The sequence below is a fragment of the Aptenodytes forsteri genome, unplaced genomic scaffold, assembly GCF_000699145.1.
Source record: "Aptenodytes forsteri isolate BGI_AS27 unplaced genomic scaffold, ASM69914v1 Scaffold241, whole genome shotgun sequence".
Classification (NCBI taxonomy): Eukaryota; Metazoa; Chordata; class Aves; order Sphenisciformes; family Spheniscidae; genus Aptenodytes; species Aptenodytes forsteri.
In genome coordinates this window covers 3,986,626-4,000,896 of record NW_008795252.1, presented here as the reverse complement: position 1 = coordinate 4,000,896, position 14,271 = coordinate 3,986,626, and the positions used below count along the sequence as shown (strand labels likewise).

Genomic DNA, 14,271 nt, shown 5'->3' with positions numbered 1-14,271 from the left:
TCAGCGTCTCCCTGAGCTACGTTGCAGGAGTGCTGGTCTCCAGCCCTGCCTCTGGTATGGACCTCGGACCTGCGCCATTGGTAGCTGTCTCCTGGATGGGCCCCTTGGACATGCCTTGTCATATGTCTCCAGCCTGGTCCCCTGCTGCTCCTGATGGGACCCCCGGCCCAGGTTCATCCCCTCGCATCACCTAGGGCTGTCAACAGACCAATACCTGGGCTGGTACCAGCAGCTTCTGTAGGAGGAGTGAAAGACGAGGCTCTGGGTCACGTTGGGGGTCCACAACCACAGACAATAAGAATACAACTCACCTGAGTCACAGAGAAGTTATCAAAGACAACCAGTCACTCTGTAACACTGAGCCTTCTGCTTATTCCTCGAAAAAACCCCACCCCAAAACCAGAATCATCTTTATTTGAATGTGTTTACAGATTCTGTTATTTTTACATTTTTTCTTTTTTTTCCCCCAAAAAATTACAGGTTTCAACAGAAAAAAATGTTTAAATTACTTTCCAAACCAGCTTCTCCCAAAACACCAGTTGGCTTGGAGTTGCACAGTATTTCACATCGGTGTGTTTGTAATGTTCATGGAAAAGGGAAGCGGCTATCTTTGACTTTTCAGGAAGCCGAACCTCTCCCTCCGCTAAATGGAGCCTGTTCCCTCTGAAGCAAAGTAACCAGCAGCAGCCCATGTGCACATCAAAACGAAGGGGGGCCATCAACAGAAATATAAACAATCCCTCCTGGCAAGCTCATTAATCGACACGTAGCTCCCGTGGAAACAGTGAGGTTGTTCTCAGAGGTACTCGCGTTAAATAGTTAGGTGGCAAAGTTGGACCTTCATTGATTTTAAGGAACTACACAGAGTCTTTCACCTAGAAAAAGGTGAAGCATCTCCAAAAAATAGCTTCTATCTTCGCCCTAAATGTCCAAACGACAACCAACAACAAAAAAGTGTACTTTGCAAGTGAGGTGAATCTTTCTGTGACAAAAGTATTGAAATACACTCTAACATTTATACGGCTAAAGCTAAACAGCAGCAAAATCCAGTGTGTGGTTGCTGGGAGGGCGTGGCAGAGGGTCAACCTGGCAAGCACCTGGTGGGAGCTGACTTCATATAACAGGGTCTGTATTTCGGAAAGCTCAGCAGCAGAATTTTCCTCTAAATACACAAACAGGCACTGGATTTCTCCCTCAAGAAACTGGCAGTGAAATCGGAAGGAAAACCCATGGCAAAAAAGGCCACTTTCCAGGAAAACAAATGTGCGAAAATACAGTCACAGCTCAGCCTCATCTTCTGTGTTGAGACCTAAACCAGAAAAAGGCTGAGAGCCTTGGATGAACTACTTCCTGGGAAATTAAGGCCTATTTTTAGTACCGAGCACTGCATATAGGATTTTACTTTCTGGATATGTTGTTTTTCTGATTATTGTTTTTTCCCCTGTTCAGCTTTCCTATCCGTCCAAGGTGGTTTGCAGAGCACTAGTGATTCAGGTGGTATAACCAGATAAATAACTGAGTTATTATCTTTATGAGGCACAGATCTCTTTGTAATAAATGTACCTTGTAGCTTGATTTACAGCAAAATCCTCCTCCTCTTACTTCCCTAATGAGACCTACTTAAGTCAGCGAGACTAGTCATGATGATAAGATAATTAAGTTTTTAGTACAACTCTGGTTAGTGAGCAGAATGCAGTTCTGAAATAATGAATCTACTAGCTCCAGTCTGATATTCAAAAGGTGTTGATGATTTCGGTATTATTCTTAATGTGCTCTGAGAAAAGTACTTTTTACATTAAAGCTGTAAACCCCATATAGGACACAATTCAAATCACCTTTTAAATTAAAGAATTGCTTTTAGAATGGCAAAGTTGAAGTTCAGCCAGCATAGCAGTGACACCTGCAAACTGACAGTCAAAGCCCCCTACATTAAAATGGAAAGATTTGCATGAATGCGTTTTAAAATGACAGGAGACAGGAATGGGAGATTCTAAGCAAGTTAGACTAAAATTTTAAGAGTGAAATGCCTAAAAATAGGCCCCTGAATGCATAGTTAGGCACCTATATAGAGGCTGCTTGATTTTCAGTTGTTCTGATCACCCAGAGCTCCCATTAACTTCAGGAGCAACTGTGGATACTCAGCTGTTCTAGAAATCAAGCCACCTTTATTCAAGGGTCTAAATATGGATGTCTGTGCCCAAGTTTGGGGGAAAAATAAAAAAAAAAAGGGTTTTTTTGCTACAGAGACATTTTATAAAAGAAAGCAATAGTCAAGTTTCATTTTCTCAGGTTACAATGCTTGAAACTGAATCAACATAACAATTAATAGCGCAACACATCTGTGGCAGAACATTTTGTCTGAGGTGAATGGAAAGCTATTCCAAGATCTGTAGCTCTTAATTAGCAATCTGAAACAGTCCATAGATATTTCATATTCTGCGACTGCAAAGTGTTACCAGGCCACCTAAATCTTTTTCATAGTATTTCAGTGTTGCCATTAATAAGCTTTTCAGGCTGGTCTGAGGAAGACTTTGCAAATCTGTAAGTATTAACTATTTAACTATTTCAGAATTACCATTTTTTCTGCTTTTGGATCAAGTACAACCAGCAGACTTGAGCATATTTTTAAATACTATAAAATATGAAGAAGGGAGAATTAGGCCTTTAATTCTATCTTATGCACTTGGTTGTCAGAAGACTTCTGAATGCTGTTTGCTTAAAGACCTCTTTTGTAAAAGTAATCCTGAGTTGATTTTGTGTCTAAGCCATTGCCAGGTCATGCTGAAGTGCGTAAGAGCCAGTCACATGATAGAAAATCTGCAAGAAAAAATAAAATTTATGATGGAATTATATATGACTATAAATCTGAAAGTGTCAAGGAAATAACAAATTAAAGGCATGTTAGATGAAGATGATGGATATTTGTTTGTGTGTGTGTGTGTGTGCATAAAATATGATGTAATATACCTTTATATACTTGTTTATAGGATCTGAACTAAGGGCTCTTGCTGCTTTGCTTGGAAAGAAAGAAAGAAAAAAAGCAAAGACTTGTTGCTTTTAACTAAGCTTTCAAAAAGAGACAGGTAGAAGACAATGCTTTACTCTCACTGTAATCCGATTCTGATGATTTCAATATTATTTTGTGATATTCAAAGTATCCAAAATTGCTTATGCTTTTATATGGCTTATTTCAAACTATTCTTTTAACTGTACTGTCTTGGGGGTTGAGGAGTGTTCTCCTCATTTTCTATGTTTGATTGTTTTTTTTAAATACGTGTTTGTTTTATTGAATATAAAGATTGGGACATTTTATCTTACATTTTTTTACATGGCACAGCATAGCAGAGCTTTGGTCATGACTGGGGCATTTGTGCAATCCCTGGCAGATAAAAGGATGCTACCCTTAAGAAATCAGAACAAATCGTGTGACACAATCACTAGCTGTGTTGCAAGACTCAGCAGTGATGGCAGTCCAACAAGAAAGCTCATGCTGCTTTGTCATAACCAGGGACATGATTTTAGGTCAAGAGTGAGGCAGAGGCAGTCTGGCAATGAAGCAAGCCAATATTATTCTCATTGCAGGAGTGAGCCAGGGGTTTTCAACAGTCATGAATATTCACCTGACATCTCTCAGCTGTTCTGTATTTCTTAAGACATGTCAGTATTTCAGTTGCTAGGAAAGGTGAGGAAAGGGAACAGACTGATGCTTTTTTCCTCCCCCAAATCCCCTAAATCTCACGTTCTCCCACCAGCAGCAACAGCACAAGGACTTTCAAACTTTTTTCTTGGTTAAAGCTAATATCACCTCATCTCCTGGGTTTAATGAGCATGGAAGTGAAGTTCAGAAACTCTAACGGTTTAGTAGTTCCTATGACACTACACTGTTCTCAACTATGCTGTATCCTTCAGGGTTGATCCCCTGCGCCAGTGAGGTAGGTCGTGGGTAGATAGGTCAGAACCTTTCTTCCCACCGGGAACTACACATTGCCACTGCACCTCACACAGTATTTGTCTGCCAGAAAACACAGCAGCCAGCCTGCACAAAAATAAAAGCAATTAGAAAAATGAGGCTTTATAGGAGGCAATTGCTTTTCTTCTCCAGGAAATAATCAATATGGAAAAACTTCTCTATCAGCAGTACCATATGCAGGATGAGACGTGACTTTCTCCACAGCATGGAAATATATCGTGAACAGTTGCGGCACAGTGACACAAAGGGTCTGTGAGATATTTTGAGGGTCAGCTGAACTGGCAACAGCTAGGAGTGCAGGGAGCACACCACCGTGCATTTGCAGAAGACTCCGTATGTGTACAAACTGAGCCTCTTTGCTCACTGCACTGCAAACCTGGCCCAGGCAATTGCCAGCTGCTGAAATATCAGAGTCCCAGATGTCTGTAATGACAGGCCAAATTTAAAGAAATACTGGGCTGGAAGTGAACCTGTCGTTAATAATGAATTAGATGTATGTTCTATTTTCTTTTAAACAGCACCAGAAAGCACATTCTGCAAAAACAGTAAGCCAGCACATTTAGAAAGATTACTTTTTCTCTCCACCAAGCTGAAAACAGTTAACAACTAACCTGTTTCTCAATGTCTTCCAGCAAACTACTGGCACCCAGGCGAAAGAGCTCTGGTGTTAGCCATTCCACTCCCAGTTCCTCCTTCACCAGCATAAGCCAAGTAATAGCTTCTTTTGCCGTCCGAATGCCCCCAGCAGGTTTAAATCCAACCTTTAAATAGAAAAAAGAAGTGCAATACGCATTTTCATTCATCAGCAATGCTAGAAGAGCAATCAGCATTTGTACACCTGCAGTCTCAAAGTGCCTGTGGTGTATGTAACAACTCTACTTGGTAAGTATCTGACTGCAAACAGTATAAGCTCTGGACTAGCGCTGACAGCTATCAAGCCTCAGCCATCACTGCGAAAGATAACATTTTCATCCTGAGGGACACAGCTGAGGGAGTAATACTTTTGACCCCAGTGCACTTCCTCAGGAGCTGGGTTTGAGGTCTAATGGGAGTACTTTGCCCATAGCACATACTAAGCCAAGGGATTTAGGCAGGACCTGGGATATCTGTATATCACCTGCTGCCCATGTCACAATCTAATTCCAAATATATAACAACAAATATACATGCAATAACATAACACTAAAGAAGCCGAAATAAAGCACGTGAGGCAGCTGACTCATGTGGAGAGCAGTGAGAGATGGTTGTACTTTATAAAAAGCCTGTGCATCGATACATGCAATAACATAACACTAAAGAAGCTGAAATAAAGCACGTGAGGCAGCTGACTCGTGGAGAGCAGTGAGAGATGGCTGTACTTTATAAAAAGCCTGTGCACCACTGTTATACATGATTGGGCTGTACATTCAAACATATCAGAGGTTTAATTTTCACTAAAATTTTCCAAATGGGAATTAAATTAGGGCTGTCTTTACCAAAAATTGAAAGTTTTGTGCTTCACAGGAACTGCAAAACTTCTCTCCCAACACATTGCTGGATATGCTTTCAGTCACTTGATGTGAGATACGTGTCATATTTGGTCAGGTGAACTGCCATGTATGTAGAGGCACACACGCCAAGAAAAACCTATCTTGAGGTAAAGCACGTCTTCAATCGCATGATCAACCTGCTGTGCAGAGCCAGCACTGAGGTGACTTGGCATGCACCCCTAATGCCAGTCTTTTGGTTACGTGCCATTTAAACGCATCTTATTCTGAGACAGAGCTTGTGACACACAGCTATCAAATCCCTCGTCAAAAATTTTGTCACCTGCATTAGCCAAAATGTTGGCCTGCAGCAGCTTACTAAACTCTTGAAAAACAAGGAGAATTAGGAAGAAGTGTTTCTGCATTAAAAAAAAAAAAATCAAATCTGAGCAATCTGTACAGTAGCACACAGTGATTCTTTCTACATTTCCTTCTGCCATAAACCTTTACCTTGGGTACTCCTTCCTGTCAGCTGCCTCCTGCAAGAATTATCGTCCTGATTTCTGTATATACTTTCCTGAAACCTCACTGCATTGAGAATTTCTTTGTACCTTATGGATATAATAGTAGAATCAAAAAGTATCTGTTTTTAAATGTGTTTTGTAATTTTTTTAATAGTGATTTCAGGACAAACAAACAGAATAAATCCTTCTCTCACACTGAAGCATCATGATAACAGCGTATTTCCAATAAGATTATGAAGAACAATAACAGGAAAAGCTTGATAAATCCAAAACATGAAGACTGTGTTTTTGTGGATGGATGGATGGATGGATGGATGGATGGATGGATGAGTGTATGCATACATCTGTTAATACTAGATTTCCAAAAGGAATTTAAACCACAGCAACTGGAAAAGCATTTTCTAGACAATAAATTAAAATAGTGGGAATGTGTTTTCCCTCAGGAAGAGAAATTCTAATGAAATTCAAATTTAGATTTCTTCCTAGAAATATTACAGCTCTTTGAGATAATCTGTGGCAAAACCAAGTAAAATAGAGATAAGAAGAGAATGAAAAACACCATGCAGAATTCATTCCCTTTTTAACAAATTCTGGAAGCACTTTTCTTTGCAAAAAAGCTGACAAAGACAAGCCTGTCCTGTTCTCCATTTACCAGCTTTCCAAACGGCACATCTGACTGCCATAAAAAAGCAAAAAGGAAGGGGGGTTGGAATTTAATTCAAGAGCAGTACAAAGTCCAGCTACCACTTTCCTGCTGTTTCACAGCATTTCATTATTTTGCTTAATAAGTTCATCTCCTCAAGAATTTTCTCTTCACCTTATATTATTAAAAGTAATAAGTTTTTCTGGGTTGGGGGTTTTCCCAACAGAAAAACCAATTTATGTATGTCCTTCAGTAATGACAGGAAAAGATTATTTCCCATTATATTGCACACTTTTCATATCACCACCACAGCTTATCATTCAATAAATGTTACTCTGCAACTTGTTCCTTTCCTCGAAGTTTAATTTCTGTATTAACCTGTTTTTCCCAGCCAACGCCTTGCTAGAAAGCATCCCTACAGCAGCAAAATTAGTTTGTTAAAGAAACCATTTAGAAATCTCGTCATTGATAATATTGTCTTCAGTTAATAAAAGCACATAAAGTCAGTTTACATCTAATTCACTGACACACACATGCACACAGACATAAGCACTCATTCTTAATAACACATTTCATGCCATGAATGCATCCTTTTAAAGCAAAAAGTTAATTCAATACTTATATCCAATTATAGGTACAAAGCTGTGTTAGTGCAGCAGAGCCCAACCTCTGGCACACAGCTCGTGTCAGCAGCACCGGTGCCGAGGTGAGTCACCCGGCCCCAGGGATCTGCCTCAGGTCAGCAGCAGTGACGATGCTCCCGCAGAAGCAAGACTATCGGAGCTGCTCGAGTCGTTGTGTGGCAGAAAGAGATGCAGGCTGGGAAGGGAGGAGTGAGGACAGCCCAGGGATCCATGCTGGCCTCATCTAGATGACTACAAAGAGCAGACGGACACACGTCTAACCTGCTGTCACGTGCTCCTCAAGCTCCAACAGCCCCTGAAGCCATCTCTGCCCCTATCCCACTGCTCATCCCATGTCCTAACATCATACCTTGAAAGGCCACCTGCAGAAGGGACAGAAGGGTGAGGTGGAGAGGTGACCCAGAAATGGGTAGAGGGTCTTAGGTAGAGGTATGATTTCCTTCCCTGAGGCTGCAGGTGAGGACAAAGCCCACTGCTGAACACCAGCACCAGATCTAACTGGCAGTCCCCACTTGCCTGTGGATAAAGGAGGTGAGAGGTGGCTTAAGCCTTCCTGGATAACCTCCTCCTTTCTCACTGCTTCAGCGCAAGGATGGATGCACAGATAGTCCACCACTGGCTCTGCCGTATGCTCCCCCCTGCTCCTTGCCTCCACTGACCTCACTTGACAGTGACCTGATGGATAAATGTTGTGTACCAGGACATAATGTTCTTCCGGCCCCTGTCCCTCCCTCCCTCCATCCCAGACAACAGGATCCAACTGGATCTGCCTTCTTGTCCCCTTGGAAAGCCCCTCTGGCAAGGGAGGAAAGAGCAGAATTTACCTCTTGGGTTGCCAGAACAAAGTCAGAAAATACAGTTGTGTACACTGGACAGACTCTCAATGGCTATAAATTTGTATAGCTCCACTGAGGTTTATGGGAGTATGCCAATCACTGTCAGTTTGGGATTTGCCCTGTTATTAATGGAGATGACCATTTAAATACCTTAAATGGTGAAACAAAACTCAAATGCAAATGCAGCAAGATTGCATGAGCTTTCAGGGAATGAAGTGACAGTTATTCAAGGGAGGAAAGCCAAAAGTGCTGCCTTAAAAATGCTGCCTTTTTTTTTTTTTTTTTTTTAAGTATACAAATACTAGCAAATCAAATGAGGAATAAAGAGAGAAGTCCCTTTACCTATTGCTCATATAGCCACGGAAGCTAACGTACGTGCATTTATATGTTCTACATTTTGAAACTATTACAGTCTTATTTCCTTCCGAGTGAGCCTGTTTGCTTAATTTTTATAAAGGTAGCAAGAATTACCTTGTTGCCAGTTTGCCAGTAGAATTCTCTAATGGCTCGCATCATGACTACTCCGACTGGAAAGGTCGCATTTTCCACCTCCTTTCCTGTAGACGTCTTTATAAAATCAGAACCTGGAAGGAAGTAAAAAGCTTTATGGTAGTTTTAGAACAAGAGCCACTCTGCACATACATAGTTCACACCCTCCAAAGATGTCCTCATGCTTCACAGCAATTATGAAGCATTTCTCTACATGTACATCCCTGTGGTGTTGGTGCTAACCTTGGTCTAGTCGAGGCTACAGCAGGAGGATGATATCCATCCGGTTTCAGAGCAAATCAGACATCCCAGCGGCTAAATGAACATCCCAGCTCTTAATTCTTTGCTCTAGCTATCAGATCAACAATCTCTTCAGGGCAGTCCAATATAATATATGTTCCTGTACGGACACTCAATATATGTGTATATATACATTAATAGGAATGTCTCTGACTAACCACAACAATGGAAATTATTTCCTCCGAACAAATTTTGCATATAAATCAACATTTATTATTTCCACAAGGATCTTTCTGAATAGAAACAATTTTCATCAGTTTTTTTACTTTAACTTTGCATCTATTTAGTCTCACATTTCACAGTCTAGTATTGTATCTCCCGCAGCTGTCTGAAGTGAAAGGGAAGAAATCCCACATGTATTTACGAAACCAGCTGTGTGATACTGTAAACAGGGGAAAAAACTCCCTTCTTATGCATTTTGCAGTTGTAACATTGCAAATTACTATACTTAAAGCCATGGTCTGATATAATGCAGTAACAAGGTCAAAACATCTCTGTTGTTTAAAGAAGGAGAGTTAGCCTTGGCTTATTTTTTTCTGGTTTCTCACATGTGAACAATATTCTCCACTGCCTGTCCTGAATACTTGTGTAGTGTTCTTGTGTATTCTTGATGTCCTGGGTTGGCTTAAAACGAATCCTGCAGCACGATATAACAAAAAGCTAAGACACTAACCAAAAAATTTGCCTTGCAGTGTATGATCCTGCATTGACACAATACAATGACAAAACTTCTTTAATTGCATTAGGGCACACTTCATCCTTAGGAACCTACTTCTCAGAAAAGGTGTACTGCGGGATCATTAATTATCAAAAGTAATCGGGAGAAGAAGAGGGATAATTCAAACATCGCGTAGTAGTGCATCATCCACTTAAGTCAATTGGAACTGCATCTGCTTCCACTTCAAATTTGGCTTAGGGTCCATTTTGTCTTTTATTTGAATGATGATGCCTCTACAACATCCCCTAGAGTAAGCAAGGAAAGTTTCACTAGTGGCTCAAACTAAAGGGCTGCCTCGATTGCATTTTGACTGTGTGCTGCGGCACACTCCAGAGACCCGTCTTCCTGATGACACAGCTGATTGGCACACAGCTAGGTCTCAGCCTGATGGGAAGTTAAGACAAAGCCAGGCATGTTTCTGCATCCTGTGATTTAAACATAATCAAACGGTATCACTAACATCGTGTCTTGTAAGACCACGGTTTTCTCTGTAGGCTTCCTGTCTAGGCACTAACTCAGCCCATTGGTGATTAAATTGCATCCTCCTATGACAATTCCCATTCTAAAGAGAAACAGTTATTTGCAAAAAAAGTTCTAACTCCAGAAAAAGTGCAATGTGCAAAAGAGGCAATTAATAGTTGATTGAGCTTTGCGAAGAACGGAGCACACAGGAGAGACAATTGAGTTACATATTTCAGAGCTACTCCCTTCCAGAGAGACACTGTGGACATCTGATAGTCACATTAAAACAAGTAACAGTGGAAGTGAAACTTCATCGCCAAATTGTATTTTTAATTTCCCTTTCGAAAGGTAGCACTTAAAGTCCTTCAGTGCAATACTTTCCATTTTTTCTAGTATAAGGTAAGTCAAAGCTTTTATAAGTCTTATAATTACAAGTCTCTATGGTACAGTTTCATTAAAAACTTTCATTAAACAACAGCTGCCCTTGTATATGGTCTTCTAATCAATTTGGTCAAACAGAATGACTTCTAATCAGCTGTTGATAAAAATAGAAGATGAAATTTTAATTCTAATAGATTAACCACAAACTCAAGATAGTCTTCAAAATCCATCTAGTTCTATTCTCCAGTGGATTTAACGACTATTCAGCAACTCATTACTAAATAGAACAAGATGAACATTTTCCAGTTCATTAAAGAAATGTACTATGTATTTTTGCATTGTCCTCATGATTCGTTACAGGGAGTCTTAATTACAAGATAATGGATAATGGTTATTAAATGCAGACTCCAGTAATGAACCTCTATTCATTTGTGAGCCTCAGAGACTGCAAAGAGGGGAAAATAAAATTAGTAGCTTCAAAAGATTAACGGATCAAATTATTATTCAATTTTGAAAATCTCATTCAGACTTCATAGAAACAAGAAGAGATTAAAAACTAGTATTAGTACAAAAGTAGTGCATTTATATATTTATTTTTAAATAATATCTTAAGGTTATTACCAGAATAATCAGCTTTAGATGTGATTATTAGACAAACATACAGCCAATTTAGTAGCATCCTCTAACAATGAAAACAACACATTTTTATTTCCTGAACAAATTCTATTTATGACACAAGAGCTTGCTAGCAGGATTGCATGCAGCCTCTTGCAGAAGACAGAAGATGCACGCTAGCAGAGCGCCACAATGGAAGGTGCTGTTAACATTGAGATTTCAGGAATGAAAAGGGGGATTTAAAAGTCAGCCACTGCTGTAAAAAGCACCTCATTAAGTAGACTTTATGCCAACCTCGTAATCCTAAGGGAGTTTCACCAAGTCTCCTTCTTATTCAAGTTTTCAAAAACAAGTCTAAGAAATGACGTTCAGCAGGAGTTTCATCTGGAAATTTAGGTGACAATTTAGAAACTGAGTTTTATCACCCATCTTCTCATCTTCCTATGAATGTATACACTCCAAAAATCAAAGCTAATGTTAAAATACATGCTGGATGGCTTTCCCTTTCCTTCGAGTAGGTTACATGATTCAATGAAACATTAAATCAAAGACTTAAAAAAAATGAGTTCTTCAGGGTAGATTTCTAGGCCTGGTGAGCCTGGAAAAGGCCACACTTTCTACTCTTTTCCAATGTGTAACCACAACGGTACAAGGCAGCAAGTCACATAAGACTCACTGAATCAGCAGAGAGTGGAGACATCAAAGCCTTTTTGAAACACAGCAGCATTACACGCCTGTTTCAGGTGGGCGTGCTGCTGACCTAGTAACCCACCTGCGTGCGACACACTACAGCACAACAGCCTGGCAAGCACAAACTGCATCAGCTTACTTTAACCAGAGATGGAAATCTGAATAAACCTTAAGAAATGTGAACAGTGCCACAGCCTCTGTTTGAGAGGCTCTCGTTGGTCGAGAGCAACCGAGCTATCAGAGCCGTTGGGCACCAGACCACTTGGGCTGCAGTCACACGTCTTGTGAAATCAGGTAGAGTATTTTAAGATATTAAATCCCCTCTTCCCTTGCTCTCTCACCCTCCATACACACGCAACTCTCGGCCACTGCACTCCACCAAAGTCCACTCAAAATAAGCCAGCTGAATGTGCACACGCTAAAAAGAAAATCAGTGTCTTCATAGCATGTTGCCTGAGTCCATACCTAGAGGTCAAGATGAAGTCCGTTATATTACTTCTATTCTAGATGCTCACACAGCCTTATTTATGGTAGCACCTGAGCAGAGTTGTAGAGCTGAGGTATACAGAAGCTGAGTGACTTGCCCAAGGCCTCTCAGCAAGCATTTGGCAGGGCAGGGATTGAATGCCATGGTCTCCCGAAGGCCAGAAAATCTGCCATGACTGGCCTGCCCTACTGCTATCCCCTACATCATCTCAAAATGCTACAAAGCTTCCCAGTCCACGAAACGTTGAAGCAGAGCGTGAGAACCAGAGAATCTTATTTAGATGACAGCATCAAGGAAACGCACTCTGGTTCCAAAATTAAGCAATAAGGAATAATAAGCAGTATAGCAATCGTGGAGTAATCACAACCTTTTGGTTGTGAAGTGCTTCAAATACCCTTGGGGAATGATTATCTCCCGATAACTACAGACTCTGTGTTGTTGCCTTACTCTTAATAAAGAACAAAGATGCGTCTGGCAGTTTTAAACAATAGTTTAAAGAGAGATGCTTGCAGAGGGACAATTATGCCATGCTACTTTGTAAGTATTTGCAACGAGCACAAATATATCTTGGTTGCTGCAACTCAGATATAACAATATGCAGTGACATAGGGTGAACACATACCCCTCCAAGACTTCTAGGACTGGTGGCAAAAAGAGGCATGCTGCTGAGGGGATCTGCAAAAGCTCCTGCTGTTTGTGCTGACAAGGTAGCAATGATAAAATAGTACATTATCAAATGTGCATAAAGTCCCATTAGCAAGTCATCTTTCTATTTTATGAGTACCTAAAATAAGGGTCTTAAGATTCACACACAATTAGCCTGACTAGGGGTGACCAGGTTATCAATCCTCTGAAAATAAGAAGCAGGGCAAGATATAAAAGGCTAATGTAGTAGCTAATTCTTGTCAGTTGAGTCATCGTAACTGGTCACTTACATGTCCTTATCCTACTCCAGTGGCAAGATAAAATACATACCCTGCTAGCTTAACTTTGCTGTTGAGGAGAAGAAGAGAATATGAAGCTGACAACTCACTTTAGCAGTAGCTCACCAAGAAGCTTTAACTCCCACACATGGCTACACTGCCAGACCACTTGGTTAGGTGCCTATGCATGTTTTCACATGCCTGTGTCTAAGCTACCATTTTGAAAAATGCTAGGTTATAACTTGGTCTTTTGTGAACTGCCTATTTTTTGCAATTCTTTTTGGAAAAGTGCCTGCTTGGAGGGGGAAAAAAAAAAATCACGTCATAGGGCTCCATGTTTAATGTCCCTTTACAAATAAGACAACCTTACTAATGACCCATCCTATCACCTCAGCTTGGTTTTCAAGACACGGAATGGATGCTTCCTCTCTTGTACACCACCTCCGGTAATAGGCGTTCTGCAAGCCAAATCATGCCCTTAGGAACACTTATTCATGCACATGAAGGGACAAATTATTAAGCCCATACTTATGCAAAATTCCCTGTACATGATATCTGAAAGAATTCAGCATTGCTGAATTATGCATAGCTCACTAATGCACTATTATAGTGTCTACCACAGGTCTCCATAGAATACTATTACTTAATTAGTATTAGTTTCTTGTGTGTTCATTTAAAATGTGTTTCTTTAGAAGGTTCAACAGAAAGATCCATACCACTTTCTATTGCTCAGCTATATAGCATGGGCTCTTGCTATTTTTAGAGCATTCCTTCCAATCCAATCCCTATTTGGTATGGTGAAAGAGAAGATAAATAAGTGACATGTGCTCCAGGCTCAAAGGCCACAGCTGGAATCCCTGTCAATGGTGGCTCTTGGCTTTTGGTTTCAAACCACACTAAAGCGCAGGAGGCACGCTCCCAGTCCCCTCCCATATTGCCAGGCAGAAGCAGTGTTGGGAGATGCCAGGGTGCAGGAGAAGTTCAGGCAATTACGTGCTGCTGGAACAGCCATTCCTCTTCCTCTCCAAAGAGGAAGCAGCAGGATATCTCCCAAGAGTGACTAGTGGGACCACAAGGAAGCTTAAGGAATTGTTATCTGCTTGCTAAATTTCATGTTTCTTTA

At 40.6% G+C, this 14,271-nt stretch overlaps 1 protein-coding gene across 1 annotated transcript in view; it reads right to left on the bottom strand.

Moving 5' to 3' along the window:
- Positions 1-433: 433 nt before the first annotated feature.
- DERA (deoxyribose-phosphate aldolase) overlaps positions 434-14,271 on the bottom strand; it is a 56,464-nt gene continuing 42,626 nt past the window's right edge. Inside the window, exons 7-9 of the mRNA XM_019472007.1 lie at positions 8,555-8,667; positions 4,582-4,731; positions 434-2,817 (exon numbers count right to left, since the gene is read on the bottom strand). Of these exons, the coding sequence (XP_019327552.1) occupies positions 2,761-2,817; positions 4,582-4,731; positions 8,555-8,667 (320 nt within the window). The 3' untranslated portion in view covers positions 434-2,760. The remainder of the gene's footprint in view (positions 2,818-4,581; positions 4,732-8,554; positions 8,668-14,271) is intronic.